This window comes from Vigna umbellata, chromosome 1, assembly GCF_029865625.1.
Source record: "Vigna umbellata cultivar VRB3 chromosome 1, Vumbellata_1.0, whole genome shotgun sequence".
In the NCBI taxonomy this organism is placed as follows: domain Eukaryota; kingdom Viridiplantae; phylum Streptophyta; class Magnoliopsida; order Fabales; family Fabaceae; genus Vigna; species Vigna umbellata.
Window position 1 is genome coordinate 76220186 of NC_142165.1, and position 17589 is coordinate 76237774.

General features: G+C 37.7%; 1 protein-coding gene and 1 pseudogene across 2 annotated transcripts; one reads left to right on the plus strand and one right to left on the minus strand.

Annotated features, from left to right (window-relative positions):
* Nucleotides 1–625: 625 nt before the first annotated feature.
* LOC148206384 (uncharacterized) lies at nucleotides 626–6756 on the plus strand (annotated as a pseudogene).
* Nucleotides 6757–15018: 8262 nt separating this feature from the next.
* LOC148206385 (SNAP25 homologous protein SNAP33-like) lies at nucleotides 15019–17448 on the minus strand. Of its 2 annotated transcripts, none has more exons than XM_088104258.1 (6): nucleotides 17308–17448; nucleotides 16574–17043; nucleotides 16365–16458; nucleotides 16149–16279; nucleotides 15816–15913; nucleotides 15019–15648 (listed from the first exon to the last, which is right to left on the minus strand). In XM_088104258.1, the coding sequence occupies exons 2-6, from the start codon at nucleotides 17021–17023 to the stop codon at nucleotides 15549–15551; spliced, it is 873 nt and encodes a 290-aa protein (XP_087960384.1). In that variant the 5' UTR covers nucleotides 17024–17043; nucleotides 17308–17448; the 3' UTR covers nucleotides 15019–15548. The 2 variants fall into 2 exon arrangements, with proteins under 2 accessions (XP_087960384.1, XP_087960383.1); XM_088104257.1 differs by having other exon boundaries at nucleotides 16574–17176; nucleotides 17308–17434.
* Between the last annotated feature and the right edge of the window lie 141 nt (nucleotides 17449–17589).

Here is a 17589-nt window from a genome sequence, read left to right on the forward strand (position 1 = left end):
TCTCTCTCAGATTTCCTCCACTCTAGCCTCCCCAAACACTTCACCTACGCTCTCTAATCACTTTCCCCCTCATTCCTCCACCAAAAACCCTCTTTCTCACCAATTTTGCACAATTTAATCATTCAAGTTTGGGGTTTTGGTGTGTGTGACTACTAAGAGTGCAGATTTCTACAAATTGTTTGAGCTTTGCCAACTAATTTCTTGCCTCCAATCAAGTAAGTCATGCATTCTAGTGTTCTAAAAAGTTTGATTTTTGAAGAATGTTGATGAAAAAGTGTGATTTTTTATGATTGGTATTGTTTATGCATGAGTTACCACTGTTTGGACCAATTAAATTGTGCTAATTGTGGTTTGGACTGAGTTGAAACTGATTTGGGAAGTGAAAAATACAGCAAGAACACGCTTGGCTGCACCGCACGCCGCTCAAGCGCCCCCTCAGGGGCGCCCGAGCGGTGAGCGGTAGTGGTTATTTTTCCTGGTTTGTTCTGTTCTAGCTGTTTGGTTCTGTGCAGGTACTGCTGAGGGATCTCTGTTTGGCCCTCGGCCTGAATAAGAAGAGTTGTTGATTTTTTGCACTAATGCTTGATGATTTCTGTGTTTGTTTTGTGAATCTTTATGTGCAGGAATGGTCTCCTCTTCAGGCAAAAGGATTAAAACCCTTGGTACCAAAGAAAAAGGAACTAAGAGAAAGGAGAAGGAGCAGTTCTACTCAAACAAGTTCAGAACTCCTGCTCATGAGAGATACTTCCCAACTGTGGAAGGAAGGAGACTGCTGATGGAAAAAAAGGTGGCCAACATACCATCCCTGGCTCCTCAATTTGAAAGGAAGCTGAATAACAGAGACTGGGGCCACCTGGCAACCTACCCCTCTCCTGCCAATGTTGACATCATCAAAGAGTTCTACACAAATGCAAAAGCATTGGGGGGAGAAGATGAGACGTACTTTAGCTACGTAAGGGGTAAGAGGATTGCCTTTGATGTTGACACTATTAACTGCTTTCTTGGTATAGACTGGGAGGGGGAGCAATGTCAGTTTGCCACATCCATGTTGGAAGGAGTGGATTATGAGGATGTGAAGCGGACCTTATGTGTGCCTGAAGGGCACTTTCAAAGGAACAGATCTGGGGCACCCATTCACATCATTAGACCCCATCTGACGCCTCTGGCAAAATATTGGATGGCATTCTCTCATGCCAACATTCAGCCATGCTCCCATGTTTCGGACATCACTGTTCAGAGGTCCATCTTCCTCTACTGTGTTCTCAGGGGCCTAAACATTAATATTAGGCAGGTTATAGTTGATGAGATCCAGAGTTGTGCCCGTGGTGCAAGCAGCAAGGCACCCTTGGGAGACCCATCATTGATCACCCATCTTTGTGAGGTTGCAGGTATTGATGTGTCTAGGCCACCACTAGAGCGTCCAAGAAAAGAGCTGGACGCAACTTACTTTACTCACTATTGTGCAATGGATGAGCCAGGCCACCCAACACCACCACAGCAGCTTAAGGTACACAAGAGAGCACCACCACCTTCCTAGGAGCCAGTTCATGATGTCGCTCCTTTTCATATGCGGGACATGTACTATTCTTTGCTTGATTCCAGATTGGCTACCTTATACAGCGGCGAGCAGGAGCTGCTTAGGACACTGACGTCCGCCTTACCTGAGAGACAGTTCATATCTCAAGATGACTTTGCAGCCCGAGTGGCATGGCCCGCTGACCCAACACAGGAGGGTGGTAGAGCTGAAGCTTTAGCCATGGATGAGGATGTTGAGGATGAGGATGATGATGCTGAGGCTGAGGCGAGGACTCTGATGATGAGTGATGACTGTACTTGGCATCTACTAATGGATGCCAGTTTTGTTTCAGAACATGATCTTTGTTATTTTACTGTTTATTGTTTGGATTGTTAGACTTTATTTTGTTTTTGTTTTTATTGTTTTACTTTTAATTATTTGTTTTGTTGATTGTACTTTGCTCGAATGAACTACATTGCTTTGGTTCAACTAAGCGGTGTTTTGTGATGAGTATTGCTTTGTGATATTCTAGTGTATTGATTGATGTTGAGATGATGCATGATGTGATGATATACAGTGATGGCTCACAGTGTATGAAACAGGTGCTTGAGGTAAAACTTGATTGAGATACTGAGCAGGGTGTTTTTCTGAATTATGGGACTTGTGAGTTTACCTGTGTGAGATTTGAGCTTCAGAGTTTTTTATGAATAATTGTTATTACTTTGGAAGCATGAATGATTTTGCCCAAATTTTCTGTGATTGAACTACTTACCTGCAGGTTTCATATGATCAAGGTCATCTTTTGTTATCCCTTATTATTTTAGCCTTCACATGAATTTTTGTCCATTGAAAAGAAAACAATTAGTTTTACCCTTTGAACCTTGAGCCTTATGCATGTTTTGAAAACCCTTTGTGAAAATCTTTACCTTAAGTTAAATTGAAAATGTTTGTGAGATATAGATAAAGGTTCAAGTTTGAGGTTACTGGGTAAAGTGAAAAGAAAAAGCATTGAGCTAAGCAGTAAGTACTTGAAAAGCAAAAGCAAAAAAAAAATTGAAAAGAAAAGCTCAATGCAAGGGAAAGCTGGAAAAAAGAAAGAGAGATTGTGCTTGAATGATGAAATCATAAATGTCTCTCTTAACTCAAGGATTTTGCTGACCAGAAAAACCAATTTCCTGCTTAGCCCAGCCAAGTTACAAGCAATGAAAAGTCCTTGTGATGATTACTTGCTTGTGAGTTTGTTTGACTGTGGTTAAATGAAAGGCAAAGTTAATTTGTGTGACATGGTGATAGCAGAGTGAAAAAGAAACCAACACCTCACTATATACTTGTGAGTTGAGTGATACACTTTTGAGTGCTTGAGTGAAACACTTTCCTTGGTGAGGAGTAGTTCTTTGAATTTCTGATTGCATCTTTGCTTGGTTGATTGATTATTCTTAAGGATAGCATCTGTTGAAGTATATGAGCATCACTTTCGTTTTGATTGAATTAAGGCATCTGCTCATCTTGATTGACATTTGTATGCTGAGTGATAAAAGTAATCTCTTGTCCTGGAAGAAAAAGTTTTTCAAAAAAGGTTGAGTCATTGCAGTGATTGTTCTGAAAAGCTAAGTTAAAATATGTTTTGCTTGAGGGCAAGCAAAGTTCTAAGTTTGGGGTTGTGATAACGATTGAAAATACTGTTATTTGTGATGTAATTTTGATACTAAATTCATCCTTTTCTGCTTAGAAACTTGCTTGGAATCGTGCTTTTATGTTAAGTTGTGTGAATAAGAGAGTTGAGGTTGAATTTAATGATTTTATAACTAGTTCTCCTTGTTTTGATAGAAAATGAGATAATATGGAAAGCAGGGATGAAGTGCCATGGAGATGAAGCTCAGAAAGGCCTGGAAAAGCACTAGAAGGGAGGAGTGCTCAAAGCTTGGGCGCCCTTTTTGGAGGCTTGAGTGTAGGAAACCACCGCTCACTGCCCGGGCGCCCCTTTTGGGGCGCTTGAGCGCCAGAAGCTCGAAGCTTAGGCGTCATCTGGAAGGCTTAAGTGTGGAAGACAACCGCTCACCGCCCGGGCGCCCCTTTTGGGGCGCTTGAGCGCCGGAAGCTTGAAGCTTGGGCGTCATCTGGAAGGCTTAAGCGTGGAAGACCACCGCTCACCGCCCGGGCGCCCTAAGTGGGGCGCTTGAGTGCTACTGACAAGGGTCTGGGCTTTGTTTCTGTTTTGTCTTCGCTCTATTTAATGAACCCAGGCATTCTAGGTTTTGCATCTCTGGCTAGAGTAGCACAACACCACACTCTTCCACTCTCTGAAGGCGGATTTGGATGCGGGAGCTTCCATCCGCTACTTTTAGGGTTTTGCTATCTCATGTTTTTCGATTATTCATCTAGTTTCATCATGTCTATGGTGAACTAAACTCCATTTGTTGTTGGGGGATGATGTAACCTTGTGAATTCTCATGTATTTGAATTGATTCTTAATATCATATGCTTTTTCATTAATTGTTAGATTAATTCATCTGTGCTTATTACATGCTTTGTTTAACTCATTCATAGCATGATGTATGAATTGCATGAATGCCAGGAGGTTCCTTACAATTCAGGTTCTTGTTGAATTCTCCCAAGAGTAATATTGCTCAGGGATGAGGGTATGAGTCTTGGTCGTCTTAAAGTTCTTGATCTTCACATTTAATTACTAGGAATGCTAGGAATTGCATGAACTGGTGATTAAGGACAGACTTCTTCGCCGAGGGATCGGGTTTAGGTGATATAGTGAGAGACGTTGACTTTAATGCATAAAGAAGAATTCTTACATACATGAGAGGGAACTTGGTGAAATCTAACCCCAACAACATATTCATCTCATATTAAACAACATCTGTTCACTGTGTTATTCTACTGTTGATCAAACTGCATTCATATTTAATTTTTTGTCTTTGCATTTGAAATCAATGATCTCGTTTTCTTTAAGTCTTAATTAATCGAGTTATCACACGACTGTCTAGTGCCAAGAGTCCTTTGGGATACGATACTTAGTCTTACCAGTTTATATTACTTTTGCGATTCGGTACACTTGCCGATCATCCAACAAGTTTTTGATCATCCAACCGTCCCAAACCGAACGGTCTCGTTTCTCCCAAAGGTTCAATTTGGTCATCTGTGTTATTTCTTCATGCGATTAGGTCTCATCGCAACTTTAGGGGTTGATTTCTTAATATGGTTTTTTACAGGTTGAAGAAGAAACTCGTGCGAGGAGTTCGGCTATTTCACCCTCCATTCCCTTAGCGGAACGGTTCTTCATTTCCATTCCATTCCCTTTCCGCAAATTTTACTGTAGACATATTCCAAACACTTTTAAAAATGAGAACTAAATTGACATTATCCAACGAAAGCAAGGACCAAAAGTATTAAACCATTTGTTTTCTTTTCTTCTTCTTTTTTCTTATGTTTTTCTTTTTCTTTTCTTCTCTTCTTTTTTCTTTTTTTTTCTTTGGTTCTTTTTTCTCTTGCTTTTTTCATTTGTTTTTTTCCTTTTTTCTTTTCTTTTCTTCTTTTTATTGTCTTTCTTTTTTTTCTTTTTTTTTATTCTTTTTGTTTCTTTTTTTTCTCGTTTTAAATTTGCTCTTCTTTCTTCCGCCTTCTCTTTTCTTTCTTTTTTTTTCTTTTTTTTCTTTCTCCTCTTTTTTCTTTCTCTTTTTGTCTTTCTTCTTTTTTTCTTTTTTTCTTCTTTTCTTCTATCTTTTTTCTTTTTTTCCTTTTTTTTTCTTTTTTCCTAGTCTTCAGTTTTCTCTTTCTCCTGTTGTCTTTTTTCCCTTTTTTTTTTGCTTTTCCTCTTTTTTTCTCCTTTTCTTTCTTTTATCGGTTTTTTTTTCTTTTTTTTATGTTTCTTCTCTTACTCTCTTTAATTCTTCTCTTTTTACTCTTTCTATTCTTTTATCTCCTCTCCTTTCTCTTCGTTTTTTCTTACTTATTTCTTTCACTTTCATTCTTTTTTTTTATTTTTTTCTTTTCATTTTTCTATATTCTTTCTTTCTCTTTCTCTTTTTTTTTTACCTTCTTTTTTTTCACTTCTTCTTCTTTTCTGTTCTTCTACTTTTATTTTATGTTTTTGTTTTACCTTTATTCCAGTTCTTTATCTTTTATCCCCTCCTTTTATTTTCGTTTTATCTCTTTTTTCTTTCCTTCTAAGGCAAACAACTTAAATGCGTGTATCTTTTTAGAAGTGTTAAACCTTTTTATTTTCTTTACTCATTTTCCAACTCAACAACGTGAACGAGCGACGTTTTCAAAAAAGCAGGCCAAGAAGTCACATTTTCATGCAAAGAACCAAAAGCTGTTTATTTTTTTATCTGTTTTCAAAAAGTTTCTCAAGATGCCAAATTCTAAATTTAAAGCTTTCCAATAAAAACATATAGCATTTAATGATAGGATAATGATATAATGTATTCTTGTAATAAATTCAGTCTTTTCTTGATTTTTCTTTTTTTATATTTTACAGAAGTTTAGATTTATGAGAAAACACTCCCTTTAAGACCAAAAAGCTATCAATATTGAACAAAAAATTACAGTAAAATCTGCACCTACATTTGAGAATGAAACAATGTTAAGATTTATTAACTATTCGTAACCATAAAGTTTTACAGATATCTAATTAATGTTATATAATAATGTATTTATATCAATTTAATAAAAGTAAATATTTTATTTACTTTGTGACCATAAGAGGATTTTGTTTATATAGATAGTATTGTGTTGTTGGGGAAGTTGTCTCATTATGTTGAGAAAGAGAGAATGGGGTTATGTTGCGTTTTGTGTGTATATCAGTGTATGGGAGAGGCATGCATGAGTTAGACTACATTGAATACATGGGTGAGAGTAGTGGTGGGAAGAAAGGAGAAAATAGAGTTTCAGGTAGTATCTAAGAAAGAGAGTTTTGGTGTGGGAGGATACTGGGTGGTTCTCGGGTAGTGATTGGTTTATGGAAAGAAAAGAGTGAGATGTGCACACATGTTTGAATAACAGTCGTGGAGGGTTGTTGCATGGTTAAAAGGCATAGAGTTTTAGTAGTATTTTTGTGTAGGGAAGAGTGGCATTTGCTTGCGACAAGAACGCGAGAACGCCTAGGTCTCCACGGTTTGCTTGCAAGTCTGATTGTGGTTGCAGGTAGAGGCAAGCAACGCGCGCGATTAGTGGTGGAGAAGAGTGGCGATTTGCAATCTGCAGCAGCTGGCGATTTGGCTGGTGGTTAGTGGTGGACGATTTGTGGTGGAGATTGGACAACAGTACTGCTAGCACGACGATGATTTGGCTGGTGCAAGGGTGAAAATGGTGAAGATTGGTGGTCGTGGCATAGCAAGGGATCGCATTGGGTAGTGGCGCGAGAACGAAGGTGAGATGCGATGCGAATGTGATGGAGGTGCAACAGAAGGGAGAAGACGCTTTGGTGGTGGTGCGTGATGTGTTGGAGAGGACAGCTGCAGGCAAGGATGGCGGTGACGGCGCTGGATGGTGCGTCGGCTAGGGTTTCTTGGAGAGAAATTAGGGTTTGTCTAGAGATGGTGATGATGACGTGGCATTTGCATCGTTATGTTTTTAACGGCGTGAGCGGAAAGGACCGGACTGAACATTTTTTAACGAAATATGGGGTCTTACTGAACTTTTTTAAAAGGTAGGATTACTTTGAACCAAACCCCTAAAAGTAGGGACCAAATGATGTATTAAACCTTATTTGAATGGGGTGCTCGAAATTGATGCAGGGAGACGTTACATGTTTTGTTTCTAAAACTCGGTATGGAATAATAAATTGGATCGCGTGGTTCCCTCTCCATGATTCATTATAGTTTTACTTGTGATATATAAATGGAAAAAGCCATAGCTGAGTGTATTAATTTGCGTGAGAATTTCTTGGCAGAGGGAGAGCCTTTGGGGTTATGTTGGGTTTCTTTTATTATATTGATGATGTGAGTCAGCGGCATGGCTTGGTGGCCACTATAGGTTGGGGTTTTGGGTAAAGGTTGGTGAAGTTTGATTATGAAAAATGTTGTCGAAATCTTATCAAATTTATGATATAGACTTCTTTGCATGTGTCTTAACAAATTATGAAAAATAATTTTTCTGAATGGGTAGGACCTAACTTTGTGAGAGTCAAAAAATTGAAACTGATGAAGTATATTACGAACATAGTATGGATCGAAGCTGGATAAATGAACGTCGCATCAGTGAAGAATATGAGAAGGGTGTTTCGGAGTTCTTGCAATATGTTGAACAAAATGCTAAGTCTATGAACGGGACATATTTTTGTCCTTGTGTTCGTTGACTTAATCAAACACTCCAAGACTTAGGCAATATGCGTGACCATCTATTCATGTTCGGCATAATGAGAACTTATAACTATGGTGCATGTAAGATAGTTAATTTTGTCTTCCATATGAAACTTATTTACATTCTTAGTTTCTAATAACTTAACTTTGTTGTTTTAGGTACATGGACACAGTCATTGTGGACCAAGGTCAGTCTTCCATGTACGGATTTGTTGAACCTCAGACCATCCAACTTTCTGGCAACACAATTGAGAGCAAACAAAAGTATTTAGAAACATGGATGGTTGAGTCAAACAGAGACATATACTTTGTGACATACATTGATGGGTATGGGTTGCTTTATGTAAAATTTCATTAAATTTTTCTTAATTAGTTTACTAACTATTTATGAATCATGATAGGTCTCATTGGCAGTTGATGTTCATCATTCCAAAACAATGTAAAATTGTATGTGTTAGTTAGACTCACTTCTATTACTTTTGAACATTCGGTTTCTTGTATATAACCGTTCGACTTGTACTGGTCGTTTGTGATCGAACATTCTCTTGTGAGTGTTTGGTTATATTCGTTTGTTTTTTGTTCTTGGCTGTGTTGTTCGGTCTTTGTTGTACTCGGCCTACGTTTGGCCTCTACTGCTTACGATCGTTCAATTTTATTTATGTCGTTTGGATTGGCTATATATTGTAGCCTGTCTTTGTTTTTCAAGTGAATTCAATCTCGAAATATTCAGATCATTTTTCTCTCTGTGTTTGATCTTCTTTCTTTTCTGGGTTTTCTGTTTCTTTGTTTCACACTCGAATCCAACAATTGGCACCCACCGTGAGGCAGTGAATCAAGAAACTCAAGAAGCGATGGCAACCAAGTTCGATATTGAGAAGTTCAATGGTTCTAATGATTTCGGGCTGTGGAAGATCAAGATGAAGGCTATCTTGATACAGCAGGGATGCGATGAAGCGTTCAAGGGTGAGTTGAACATGGGTGTTGCGATGTTGCAAGAAGAGAAGAAAAGAATGGTTGATAAAGGAAGAAGTGCAATCATACTGTGTTTGGGTGATAAGGCACTGAGAGAGGTTGCGAAGGAGAAGACTGCGGCTGGAATTTGGGGAAAGTTGGAATCTCTGTACATGACGAGATCGTTGGCTCATAGTTTGTGTTTGAAGCAACAACTTTATTCGTTCAAGATGACAGAATCAAGAACCATAGAGGAGCAGCTTTTAGAATTCAGCAAGATTGTTGATGATATGGAACATATTGACGTGAGGCTGGAAGATGAAGATAATGTTGTTATTCTTCTGAATGCGCTTCCAAGAACCTTTGAGCATTTCAGGGATGCCTTGCTCTATGGCAAGGATCAGGTGATTACTCTAGAGGAGGTTGTGACGTCAATTCGAACCAAGGAGTTTCAAAAGCTCCAAGATTCGAAGGCAACCGAGGAGGTGGCATCTAGGCTGATTTCGGTGAAAGGGAAATGGAAGAAGCAGGCTGGAAATGGGAAGAAGTCGAAGCCAGAAGGTGTGAAACAGGTGAGATGTTTCAAGTGTCAGAAGATGGGACATATCAAGAAGTATTGTCCAGAGAAGGGCAAAACCGTTCGGCCATAGGAAACTGCTGATGTGGCACAGGCTTCTGAAGGATATGAATATGTTGGTGTTCTGGTGGCTTCATCTGAAGATTCTCAAAGGAGCTGGGTCATGGATTCTGGCTGCAGCTATCACATGTGTCCGATGAAGGATTTCTTTGAGAATCTGGACCAGAAGGAGCATGGAAATGTGCTGCTGGGAAATAACAAGGCTTGCCGAGTGCAAGGAGTGGGGTCGGTAAGGCTGAAGTTGTTTGATAACCGAGAGATGGTACTGTAGGATGTGAGGTATATACCTGAACTGAAAAGAAATTTAATTTCAATAAGTTCCTTTGATCTTGGAGGTTACACCACAAAAGTCGAGGATAGAGTGATGAGGGTGTGTTCTGGAAATTTGGTGGTTGTCAAAGGCAGAAGGAAGAATGACTTGTACATTCTGGAGGGATCCAAAGTCATTGGCCATGTCTCAATAGCAAGTGGAAAGACTGAGAACAACGCTCGGCTTTGGCACTTGAGGACGGGTCATATCAGTCAGAAGGGTCTTGAAGAATTAGAAAAGCAAGGCTTACTTCTGGGTGATAAACTGCAGAAGCTGGATTTAAGTGATCTTTGCATCTTGAGGAAATCACACAGGATACCGTTCGGTCAAGGGAAGCACTTAACTGAACGAACATTTGAGTACGCCCATGCTGACTTATGGGGGCCTGCAAGAACTCAGACTCATGGTGGAGGAACGTATTTCCTGAGCATAATTGATGATTTTTCAAGAAGAGTGTGGATTTACGTTCTGAAGAATAAATCTGAAACGTTTCAAAAATTCAAGGAGTGCCATACTCAGACCGAGAACCAATTGGGGTATAGGCTGAAATGTCTAAACTAACAATGGTCTTGAAGGTGTAGATTATCATGAGATCTTTGCTCCTGTCGTGAAGCACTGTTCGGTCAGAGTTTTAATGGCGATAGTTACTCACTGCAATTTGCATCTAGAACAGTTGGATGTGAGGATTGTGTTTCTGCATGGAGACTTGGAGGAAACAATTTATATGAAGAGCCAAAGGGATTTGCTGTGGATGATAGAGTGTGCCTGTTACAGAAGTCTCTTTATGGCTTAAAGCAAAGTCCAAGACAATGGTATAGGAAATTTGATGATTTTCTGATGAAGCTGAACTTCAAGCGGTGCAATTATGATGACTGTGTGTATACTCTGAACCGTGACAGTGAGGTACTGTATCTTCTTCTATACGTGGATGATATTCTGATTGCCAGCAGTGACAGGAGCATGGTTCATGAGATGAAAGTAAAGTTGAGTGGTGCTTTCGAAATGTAGGAGCTTGGAGAAGCAAGGCGGATCTTGGGCATTGACATAAAGAGAGATAAACTGAAGGAAAACTTGTTTTTATCTCAAAAGAGTTATTTGCAGAAGGTGATTTCAAGGTATCGGATGACTGAATCCAAACCAGCTGACACACTGATCGGTCAACACTTGAAACTCACCAAAGAACAATGCCCAAAGACCGAGAATGAAAGGAGGAAGATGGAATCTTTTCCATTTTCAAATGGGATTGGGAGCATCATGTATGGCATGGTCTGCACAAGACCTGACCTGGCGCATGGGGTAAGTGTTCTCAGTCGTTTATGATTGATCCTAGACAAATTCACTGGGAAGCGTTGAAGTGGATGCTTAGATACATACGGGGGTCTCTTGATACTGGATTACTCTTCTAGAATAACTTTCAAGGTGGAGGTTATATTGAAGGTTTTGTTGATTCAGATTTTGCCGGGTGCATGGACATAAGGAAATCTCGTTCGGGATATGTGTTTACACTGTTCGATACTACTGTAAGCTGGAGGTCTACATTGCAATCGGTTGTTGCCCTTTCAACCACTGAAGCTGAATATTGTGCGCTCGCTGAAGGGGTAAAGGAGCACTGTGGTTAAAAGGCTTGATTCGGGAATTGGGTATTGATCAAACGACCATCCAAGTTCATTGTGACAGTCAGAGCGCCATACATTTGGTCAACCATCAGATCTACCATTCTAGAACAAAGCATATTGATGTCAAGCTGCATTTTGTCAGGAGCATTGTGGAACTCGGTGATGTCCAAATCTGCTATTGCATCTGAAGACAACCCTGCAGATATGTTGACTAAGCCGCTCGCTAAAGAGAAGTTTCTGAAATTGTTGTTCAGGATTGGTTTTTTACCGTTCGGTCTGTAACTGTGTACCGTTCGGTAATTTTGTTCTTCTTTGTAATAGTTGAGTCTAGGTGGAGATTTATTAGTTAGACTCACTTCTATTACTTTTGAACGTTCGGTTTCTTGTTGATAAACGTTCGGCTTGTACTGGTCGTTTGTGGTCGAACGTTCTCTTGTGAGCGTTCGGTTATATTCGTTCATTTTTTGTTCTTGGTTGTGTTGGGTACTCGGCCTACGTTCGGCCTCTACTGCTTACGATTGTTCAGTTTTATTTTTGTCGCTTGGATTGGCTATATATTGTAGCCTTCTTTGTTTTTCAAGCGAATTCAATCTCAAAATATTCAGATCATTTTTCTCTCTGTGTTTTCTCTTCTTTCTTTTCTGAGTTTTATGTTTCTTTGTTTTACACTCGAATCCAACAGTATGGTTTTGTTCACTACACAGGAAAATCAAAAATGACTTGAGAAACATGCTTCAAGGGTAAGTGTTTCTCTTTTTATGCAATTGAAATTCAATCGAAAATTTGAGAATAAATAAATAGGCCACTGGAAAAGCCTATACGGAAAGAAGAGTGTTGTGTTGACAGCATTTTACTCAATGGTGATGTGTCTTTGTGAGGGTAGAGAGAGAGAAATAGTGACGAACAACTATAGAGAAAGAAAAAAAGAGAGAGGGAGCATTAGACAAGTGCAACGGCTACTCTCCTACACCCATTTTACTTAATAAAATAAATAATATAATAAATGCACTTTAAGTTGTTTTATTTATTTATCATTCACAATAAATACCTTTCTAGTTCCTCAAATTTATGGACAATGATAGGTGTCTAATATTTATTTCTTTTTTCATTCTGATTCATGAATAAATTTTTGTTTAACATTTAATTCTTCTCTCTCTAATAGGACCCACATGTTTACATTATATATTTTCGAAAATTAATTGTTTGTTTGGAATTTTGCTATTATAATACATTATGATAGTTTATAATGATTTCTAAGGTGTTTCTAATAGAGAGGGTTGTTTCTTCCTATTTAATAATAATATTTAAATATTTAGCTTAATGTTATTTTTAGAAGAAAAATGGAATTTTTTTAACATGAGCAATGCTAGATGCTAATATCATTGTGAGTGGTTGTCATTGGTCTAGTGATTTCATGTTTTTATATTAAGAAGGGAAGATCTTAACTCTAACACCGTGTTCGTTTGAGCTGATTTCACTATTCAAGAGAGAATGGGGGTACGGATTTGCGGGACTATGCATGTTCACATTAACGAAATTGCGACGATGGAAAGGCACAGATTTGCAGAATTGGAGTATTTTTCATCACCCGCTGAAGTACAAAGATTTGCAAAGATTTACATACAATATCTAATTTACCCTTTGCATATTTTATAATTTCAACTCCAGTCCTAGCTGATCTTCAAATGGTTGAAGACGAAGAACAATTCGAAGCATTTGAAGAGGAAAACTGGAGGTGTATTCGATTACCTTGTAGCAGTATTCGGTTCCAGAGAGTGAAGAATTTATGAAGATGAAGTCAGTTCCCAGTGGTGTATTCAATTACCTTGTAGCAGTATTCGACACCATTCTTTATATTGACAACATCGAAGCTGAAGGAACCCATATACAACAACATTCCATAAATGTATAGCAAAGGCGCAAATAGAAGCAAACCCTGCCTTCTGAAAACTGCCGACATAAGAATAAACACCAACTTCTCCATGGAATTGCTCTCTTTAGATGAATTCAAGCTTTCGTTCTTGCTCCGGCCGTGGTGGAATCGCGGCGAAGACGACGGCGAACGCGCTGCTCCGCCCAGGTAGGTGTAATCGTGCATTGGATTTTAGTAATTGAGATTCGCCAAGTAGATCCCAAATTGAGTTTTAAAAGGTTGATTTAGTAGACATTGGATGAATTTAGGTGTGAGAGAATGCAGCGTGCGTGCGATCGAAAGGGTAGAGGAAAAGAATGGCAAAAATTGACCTTTTTGGTTTCCTTTACAAAGAAAAAGGAGAAAATAATATTCCGAGAAAAGGATGAGTTTGTAAGTGAAGAATGAGGGAGAAAGGAGGTAGGCGATGATGATAGTGGTGGGGGAAGAAAGAGCATGTTGTTGGTGTTATGTCTGAAGGAAGGGACGAGCACTAAAGATGATGTCTTGCAACGTGTGTGCTTGCGTGTCCATTTTAGAAACACACTGTGTCATGCATCATGTATTACAATAATTACCTTCACTTATTAAATATAAAATATTAAATATAAAATTAACAAATATAATTTTATATTATAATAATCACTAGGAGCATTTTGATAATCTTCAATTTCTATCAATTAAACAATTTTTTTTATCTATCACATCAATCAAATTCTACACTAATTTTCACAAACTTTACTTCCAAATCCACTCTCAATTATCCACAAATTCACTCAAAAAAACAACAAAAAAATTATCCTCAAATTCATTCAAATCATCTCCCAGAAATCATCTCCTCCAAATCACTACAAAAGAACACAGCATAAGTGCTACAATAAGGTGTTTCTAATGTAGAGGGTTGTGTCTTCCTGTTCAATAATAATATTTAAGTATTTAGCTTAATTTGATTTTTAGAACAACGATGGAATTTTTTTATGAGATAACTGTGAGTGGTTCTCATTGGTTTAATGATTCTTCAAGTTTTTATGTTAAGAAGGGAAGATCTTAACTCTAATATTTGTATGTGCTACAATAAAAAGATGTTTGAAGTAAGGTCTCAAGAACATTAAAAAATCTTTGAAATTTGTTTCACATGTGTCTTTTATGGAGAGTATTTGTTAAATTTGCTTTTGGTTTTGGTTAACAATGGAGTATTTGTTAAATATTTTCTAAATAACGTTAATATTATTTAACAAAAAAGATTACATTGAGAAAAAAGTAAATAGAGAAAAATATTAAAATATTATTAGAAATATAGGACTAAAAGTGTTATTAAGCTTAAACTATAACTAGCATGTGATTGGGTTAGAGGTTTTAGGACTTTCAAAGAATTTATATGTATGCCTAAAGTTGGATTGGATAAATGATATGTTTAAAACTATCTATCATTTAAAAGGTGGTTTTAGTTTCTGGTATTCATTCTTGCGTCACCCTTTATTTCAAAATAACCATGGTACCTTTTTCTATTTTATAAAAAGGTTTAATTGCTTCCTTTGTCCCCAGTTTGGTTAAATTGTGTCAAATTCATCCTCATTTTTAAAAAAGTTTCATTGTCGTCCTCACGTGGTATAAAAGTGTCAATTGAATCCAAACATAGAAAAAATTTGTGTCAAAGTAGTCATTTTTCCTATATCTCTGTGTCTTCCTTTCATATGTCACTTCTCTGGAGCTATGAAAAGCCTTAAATTGGATAAGGTAAAATGAATATCTGTACTTGATTGTATGAAAGGAAGACACAGAGATATAGGAAAAATGACTACTTTGACACAAATTTTTTATATGTTTGGATTCAATTGACACTTTTACACCACGTGAGGACGACAATGAAACTTTTACACCACGTGAGGACGACAATGAAACTTTTTTAAAAATGAGGATGAATTTGACACAATTCAACCAAACTGGGGACAAAGGAAGCAATTAAACCTTATAAAAATTATGGCTTTTAAAGCTTTTTGGAATGATTCGGGGAAGCTTACTCAAAAAACTGTAGAAATTCTTTTTCTTCTAATAGCTTTTCTTTTCTTTTTTTTTATGTATTTGGAGTTCTTATATTCCTCCATCTAAAATTTTGGTACTGTAGAAACTATTACATGACTTTATACTGAATCAATACTATATATATTTCAGAGACAAATATTTCACAAGCGGATTGTACATTACCATATTTGAAACCAGTATCCTGGAACATGGAAGCTCCTTTAATTGAAAAATGCAGAGTAAAAATCAGTATCAGTCTCATGGCATACACTCCTATTTTCCAAGCAAACGACGGCCACGTTGATTAGCACCATTCACACGGATGACCAACTTATCCATATCATTTTCAAAACCATCCAAAGCATCATTTTGCCTGCAACATTACCAAAACCAGCATAAATTATGACATCTTGAAATAAGTGAAACGGTTCTGAATAATCATTAACTAGGAGTACTTCCTGAGCAAACATTGTTGCCAGTGTCAAAGAATCTCTGTTTGGTAAAATTAGAGAGATCGATCATAGAATCCAATAAACTTACTTCTCAAGTTCAGATCCCATGTCAATGGCCATGTCTTTCAATTCTCCCAAGAGGTCACTTATATCTGACAGTGCATCGTCTTGCTTTCTCTTTTCAACCTGTTCAGGATATTCTAGTCATTAGCCGAATTCGATGCTGAGAAATAGTTGCAAAACTGTCTGTTTTTAAATAAAATGGTTGGCTTCACACTAGTGATATGGTGGTCATTAAGGACAAGAACACATTCAGATATTAATCACATTTCACAGCACTAAGAAACTGAAGCTTTGTCATGCTCAGTACTTCAAATGACTTCAACATGAACAGTTAAATCTTCATCAAATGAATACGAACCTCAACTTTTTCAAGCGCATTTGTTGACTCAGAAGGTGCTGCCCGTGACTTCGATTGGCCTTTAGTGGTAGAAGTCAATCCTAACTTCTCTCTTTGTTCCAAGTGATTGCCTTTTCTTCTCACAGGATCATCTATATCGTGAAGCACATAACAAATACAATTATCACAACCAAAATCAGTTGATATTAAAAAGATGAAAGGAGAGAAAATACTAACCTCCAAAAACAACTGGGCCAGTTATCGCGCCCGTCTTTTTGGGTTTCCATGTTTTGGAAAACATGCCACCAAGACTTCCCAAAAGTTTTTCTCCCTGTAAATACGTCAACGAAACAGTCAAAAGAGTAGTGCAGAATACCAATTGAAGCAGCATCAATTTCTTTCAGAAGATGAAGAAGCTGTGACTGAGAAAATAACAAGATCAATACCCGACTCAGATCATGATCAATATCAGCAGCAACATGGTGGCTCCTAGTAATCTGCTCCCCCTGTTGGTGCAGCATCACCAGAGTCTTGGTAGCATCCTCTCTCATTTCCTCAGCAATCTTCAAACAACTGTTCACTGATTCTGTGGTCTCTTCAGCCTTGTAAACAGCATAGTCCTCCAATTCCTGGACAGATTGACTCTCCAACCCCCCAGAGTCGCGGAAATCGTTCTTATACCTATTTCTATGTGCAGAAGAAAGGCCATAGGAAGATGATGAAGAGTGGCCACTGACTTCAACATCATCATCAAAGGGATTGGTGTTGGTTAAAGTCTTCTTAGAGGAATTATACTTTTTATCTTTTGACTCTTTATCAGAATCAAAAGGGCTATGGACAGGACTAACAGAGCTAGGTTTAGCCTCTCTCAACGGAGTTTTCTTTGAACCAAACATCTTCTCTCTCTCTCAATGATCTTGTGTATCAATTTCACCCCGGGAAGACAAACAAGGAAAAATCCAAAGATCAAAATCAAGTTCTATAGCAAGAACCCTCTACTCAAAATTGAATTTTGAAATTACGATGAATCCAAATTCATAGAATTTATGCTGAAATAATCAAAATTGCAGACAAAACCGAAGGAGTCACAAAATTGAAAGTGGAAAATAAATTTTAAAAAAATATATACAAAGAATGGCTAAAACAGAAGGTAGAAGGAGAAAGGAAGAGACTTTGGTACCTGCAGAAGATAATGTAATCAGACGAAAGAAGGAAGGAAGTGAAGACAACGAATTTAAGGTTAAAAGCGTTGGATGGTTTCAACGCGGAAGCTGTGCAAAATCGAGTTGAAAACTCACTGTTGCTCGCCTGATGAATGCGCTTGTTTGAATTAATATTATATTATTATTGCATTACATTAATGTTATCAACAAATAGTTGTCAATTTTCTTACACTAAATTGTTTTCTATCCATCCTTATACTTTCAAATTGGTAAACTAAATCTTTCATGTTTTAAAAAAG

What these genes read in the sequence shown, in the direction of transcription:
- LOC148206385 (XM_088104258.1), bottom strand. Translation starts at nt 17,023, where the DNA reads ATGTTTGGTTCAAAGAAAACTCCGTTGAGAGAGGCTAAACCTAGCTCT. An exon ending in TTGATCATGATCTGAGTCGG is followed by an intron (nt 16,459 to 16,573) that starts GTATTGATCTTG and finishes ACGTATTTACAG; the next exon opens with GGAGAAAAACTTTTGGGAAG. An exon ending in ATGCGCTTGAAAAAGTTGAG is followed by an intron (nt 15,914 to 16,148) that starts GTTCGTATTCAT and finishes TATCCTGAACAG; the next exon opens with GTTGAAAAGAGAAAGCAAGA.